The sequence below is a fragment of the Trichoplax adhaerens genome, genomic scaffold (assembly GCF_000150275.1).
Source record: "Trichoplax adhaerens TRIADscaffold_13 genomic scaffold, whole genome shotgun sequence".
Classification (NCBI taxonomy): domain Eukaryota; kingdom Metazoa; phylum Placozoa; class Uniplacotomia; order Trichoplacea; family Trichoplacidae; genus Trichoplax; species Trichoplax adhaerens.
In genome coordinates, this window is record NW_002060955.1 from 1,066,030 (window position 1) to 1,072,004 (window position 5,975).

At 35.5% G+C, this 5,975-nt stretch overlaps 1 protein-coding gene across 1 annotated transcript; it reads left to right on the plus strand.

The window, feature by feature from the left end:
* Positions 1-948: 948 nt before the first annotated feature.
* TRIADDRAFT_60041 (uncharacterized protein) lies at positions 949-4,850 on the plus strand (the record flags this gene model as incomplete). Its single annotated transcript, XM_002115983.1, has 4 exons — positions 949-1,000; positions 1,751-1,812; positions 2,133-4,530; positions 4,690-4,850. The coding sequence occupies 4 exons, from the start codon at positions 949-951 to the stop codon at positions 4,848-4,850; spliced, it is 2,673 nt and encodes an 890-aa protein (XP_002116019.1).
* Between the last annotated feature and the right edge of the window lie 1,125 nt (positions 4,851-5,975).

Here is a 5,975-nt window from a genome sequence, read left to right on the forward strand (position 1 = left end):
TCCAGTTAGACAACACGATTTTGTGATGGTCACGAAACAGCATAGCGGGGGTGTTACAATTTATTATCAATCTACAGTGTAATTAATTGTATTTCATCATACTGTGTGCCTCAAAATATCTCAGAACGAATAGTAAATTCAATTAAATTATTATTTAAGCATCTGTTCTCTGCTGGACCTTGATTATACAGTATATGTATACTACAGTGTAAACTGTATCTTGTGATTGGCGTTTACTGTAAAAGTACAAATGAAGGGTCATTTGAGGAAATGAAGTAACATTTTAATGATGGTACTTGAAGAAGTTTATCATTATTATTATAAATAAGTACCAATGTCCATATCGATCGTCTCCAATCCTATTTAATCGAACGTCGATGTTAACACAGTGGCGCAACATGTTTATTCGATCGGAAAATCACAATACTGTACACTGCAAAGTCTTGAACAATATGACACGTCATTGATATCAATCCTGAAATGGTAGGGTTCTTTTGAATCCCTATACTGTATAATAATCATGCTACAACTTGTACAGGATACGAAAGGCGATGGGTCCGTACTTTCAATCATTCTATCCTAATTCTGTCATGACGTATACTGTTACGGTAGCGTACGGTTCTATTTTGACCCGTATGCGATAATCTTGCTATCACTTGTACGCGAAACAAAGGACGATAGATTTGTATTTTTAAATTGTTCCATCCTAGTCCTGTCACGACTGCAATATCTATTTTTACGTACAGTATTCATTTTGAAATGCTATGATTGATGACATCGGGCGTTGATGATTCATCACGTTGACACAGTCTATAGGGACGAAATTGATTTAATGCAAATGATGCAATACCTATTGCTCAATCGATACTAGTCTAACGTGTAAGCTAGGAGGAAAATCATTAATAGAAAGAATAGAGGTTTTTTATTCAAAATACTCAACGACTCGAGATGACTAGAACAAAATGGGGCACCACGAATGAAATGCTAATTAACGGAAAAGGTAGAATAATAACGTAAACGAAAACGTCTAATTTAAGCCTGGTTAAAATTATCCATACATGTTATTGGAAATGGCATAATTTAGATTATAATTACTATACTAATGTAACATCATATACATCGTCAACGGATGCAGGTGTATAGATGCCTATTCATAGAACAAATGAAAAATTCACACTCGCACGATTCCCGAAATTCACGCATCATCCTGAAATATCAGTCAAACTTGCCATTGCTTTGGAAGGATCAGGGACTTAGTATTATATTACTAATATTACTACACCGCACAATTGTTGTAAATTTATGATTGTACACTGCTTCCATCATATGAAAATCACTGTAAAGATTCACTTCGATTTCTACCTGAGGTTGACTGCTTCGTTAAGATGATTAGGAACTGAATAGCCAACTAATTTTAATTCAACAAAATGAAATTTCCTTCTAGTGTGAAAACTAGAAATAACTATTGCCTAGATTTCAGCAGTAACGTTCAACTTTTATGACTTTTGTAAACATTTTCATTGATCATTGATCCTAGATATCCACCCATTAGATTGTCGACAACTTATCAGTTAATGCTGCATTGGAAATTGAATATCGAAAAGTGGTTAGTTTAGACGAACGATGGGCCATTATAAATCATCTGCTTCTATTGTGGTATTCATGTGCGTCTTCTTGTATTGTAATACAAGCTTCGCCTTAGTTACTCGCATAAGTAAGTTAAACGACGTTGTGATAAACGTTGGCCAAGTGTTTAATTACACAATACCAAACAACACTTTCGATCAACAAGAAACCGCTACCAGATATGAGGTAAGATCGATACTGGTATCAAGTATTCACCAATTGTATAAGCTGTACAGTTGTAATGTAAATATGCGTGGAAATAATTAATATGAACAATTAGACTAACATTACCTCGTCAAATAATTGTAAAATGTTGTTTAATGGCAAAAGTTATTGCAAACGATCTGTTTTGAAATGCAGTATTGCCATTGGTACACCATGCCATAACTTATCCTATTTTTTGTCATACTGTACCTAGAAGAGATCAACTTAAAGTACATATGTAAAAGTAGAGTAGTTAATAGATCGATTATAATTAATTAATTTTTAATTTTCTTTCTTATCAGGTTTCCGATTATAACAGTGGTAGCTCTACACTACCATCTTGGCTATTATTTGATCAATCTGCAGGCCGATTTACTGGGTTTCCTACTAGTGGCGATGAAGGTAGCTATAGGTATCGTATCGTAGCTATCAGTATGCAAGGTACAACCAATCAATTAACTGCTGAAACAGAAGTGACTATAATCGTTAGTAATGGTGCATTACCACTACGGAAAATAAGTTATATTGAACGTGAGAATAATGCGTGTCCTAGAAGTGAAAAGGTTCGCGTTGTCAATATCGTATTACAAATGAATGTACCTGGTTTAACTGGGCAAGCACGAATATCTTTAATAGAAAAATTAGCATCGAGATACCAACTTCATCGCAGTAGAGTTTATTTACATCATGGCGACAAGGGGGTGCCGATAATTGGCCAGAGCTATATTGAAGCTAGTACATCTGGCTCAAGTAATACACTTAAAGGTACCGTAAGTTGGGTTATAGGTTGTGAAAACGTCATGACTGGATCACAATATGGAATCACCATTAGAAAACATATAGCCGATGGTACGTTTAGTCAAACTGTTGGTAATTCCATTGTTGGGTATAATTTCGTACTGGGAGTGCCTGTTGAAGATGCAGTAAGTGCAACTGCGTCATCCGGCAGTAGCTCATCTACAACGACGATTAGCTATAGCTTACGCGCGACACCATTAGTAACTGTTGGATTGCCTTCTAGCTCTGCTGTTAAAAGTAGTTATATGCTTACTCCGGTTCCCAGTCAATCTTTACCAAAGGCCAGCAGTATCGTAACAAGTAGTGTTACAATTACAACTTCTGTAAATCAACAAATAACAGCCACACCGACGTCTCCAACGACTGATGTATCTATTGCACCAACAACTACAACACAAGAAAAACCAAAAGTTGATAATCCAATTGGTACAATCGTACTAAGAGCAGGCTTTATTTACCGATTTTCAATCCCAGTTAATACTTTTTCTGACAAGGAAGATGGGAATACACGACAACTATCTTTAAATTTATTTTATGCTAATAATTCTGCTGTATCTCAGTGGTCTTGGTTGCAACTCGATAAAATAAGGCAACAACTGTATGGGCTACCAATGACTAGTAATGTTGGTAGACATCTATATCAATTAGAAGCTAGTGATTCACGTAACCAAATGGTTAGGGACCCGATCGAAGTTACAGTACAACGAACTGAACCTCCTAAGCTAATTCTGCAGTTATTATTAGAAGTAACTTACGATCGCTTTGCCACCGATTTAGCCCTAAGGATTGCAGTGATGGAGGATATTAGCCGCATTGTAGGAGATAGGAATGTTATGCTACAACTGGATGACTTCCGTTACGATGGCTTTCGTAGCACTAGGGTTCGCTATTCTAATTACACTTTAAATGCAAAAGCGTGTGACGTAAATGCTTACTCTTCAATCATCCGTAAAATAGAAAGTATAAAAAGTGTTTCCAGTATTGAAGTCTATAGAGCATTAGGTGTTATTAATTGTGTACCAGAAACTTCGGCTACGCCAACAGTTATTACTGATCGTCAACCCACTGCAACATCTTTGCCAACAAATAAGCCTCCCGTAGTCATGCAGAGTCTTGGTCAACTTGATGCGTACGCTGGGCGAATTTTTGAATTTCAAATCCCTGCTGATGTATTTCTCGATGCCGAAGATGGAAATACAAGAAATCTATCGCTAGCGCTATTGACAGAGAATGCCATTGCTGTTAAATCTTGGATAACTTTAAGAGGCAATCGATTGATTGGCCTTCCCTTAGAAGGAGATGCAGGAATTAAACGCTTCCTCTTACGTGCCACTGACAGCCGTAATGCGATAGGTTATGATTCATTTAATATTAAAGTTAATCCTCTACCTCAACAATATAACTATATTATGTCGATGTTGTTGGATTTAAATTACGACGTTTTTATGGCAAATTTAACAAGACGTATTAATCTGGTAACCGAGATTGCAAAGTCTTTTCAGGAAAGTATCGTAAAAAATCTTTGCTTACGATCTATCACTAGTGGCTCAGTAAATATTTCTTGGACAAACGTCGCCCTGGATGCATTGCCTTGCAATGCAAGCATTTATGAAAGTCTTTCACGGAATTTGAGCAGTCTTCGTAGTAATCCAGTCTTTAATACAGGAGCATATCCTGTAACAGGAAATAATATTAAGCCATCTGCTGAATGTTCTGCAGTTGTTACAGTTACTGTTCCTACTGTACAACCGTCTGTTAATTGGATCGGCACTGTTCTACCTGCAACTTTATCAGCGTGCTTATTTATTATTTTGATATTGATCATATTCTTTATGTATAGAAATGGTAAACTCTTTGGTAATAAAAGGAATAAGAGTGAAAAAGCTTTGAAAGCATCTGGAGGTAAAGCATTCCTGCGCAAAAATCGTCCTGTCATAATGGATGCGGAAGCTGATGATAAACCGAATATCGTATGCAATCCAATAATGGCCACAGCGGAAAAGCCACCGCAGGATCCACCAATATATTCCATCAACACGCAAGATTTACATTCAGATACAGGGTCTAGTAGCTCTTTGCCGAACACGGGGAAAATAGTACGAGATGATGATGATGCTGACGATATTCCCGATCGTCATAATAAATCTATGGGAACTAATCTTAATAGTATATTGTTAATGGAAGACTTTAATCCTGATTCTCCAAAACCGCCACAATATTAGCTTTAAAAATATAATGGCATTATTTGGTATAGCTAGTGAATGTCGTCGATCAATCAATAAGATTGATTGTTGCTATCAAGTTGTTCAATAACGTTATCGTACGACTGAAGCTTGCACTTATTTGTATCATGCGGTATATATATAGGTTTAAAGTATTCTTATCATATGATTTAGATACTGTATATCGACAATATCAAAGTAAATAGTATATAATATGCTTTGGTTACGCTCTAATTGTGTTAGCGTTGATGCCCTAAATAGTAGCAATTACCGTAAGTTATCATTCTTGATGGAATCATTGCATTTACTATAATAATTAATAATTAATCATTGTATCTCATGAATTAATACTATCCAATTGTTCTTGCTATTAGTTTCTGCATGGTTAGATGTTACTGTAATGTATAAAAATGTTATTGTGAACGCAAAGCATAGATATAATCTGTGAATTATTGGAGATATATACTAGTTATTGGTGACACAGGATTGACAAATAGATTATGATGGAATAGCTAGCAAAATGTAAGAAGTATAACGTTAATGATTAAGTATTGTCAAAGAATGACCGCTTGCAGTGTCAGCTGCTGGACTGAGTTACTTATCGATGTGTATGTCTTGACTGAATTGCTCTTACAATTAATTCCATCTGTTCTCTTCCTTTATTCACACCTATTACTCGTGAAGTAAATGTATGCGCAATACGATGTTGCTTACGTACATGCTTTAATGGAGTATTTAAGGAAAGATTTTAGCTGTATCATGTTTGATAAAATTTTGACAAGTTTGGTTGCAGAGTTTTTTATTGTTGTAAGGGCCATCTACGTGTATATCTGACTAGTACGTTTTTATGTTACCCCTTTTGCAATCTGATAAAAATTATTTCATATATTATACTGCGTAAAGTCCATCTGTACTCGTATATGTATTGTGATTGCTTTCTAACAGACATGCTTAAAGTTTCAATCGTATTATTGGAATAGCTTTACTACAGTTTTGTTCTCCATCCAAAATAATTATCGATTTTATAATAATAATAAAATTTACTTTTACTTATTCTTAGTGTGAACGTGCTTCATTCTGATTGCGTCTAGTCTATAGTGATTACGTTGCCTATAATTTCAAGGC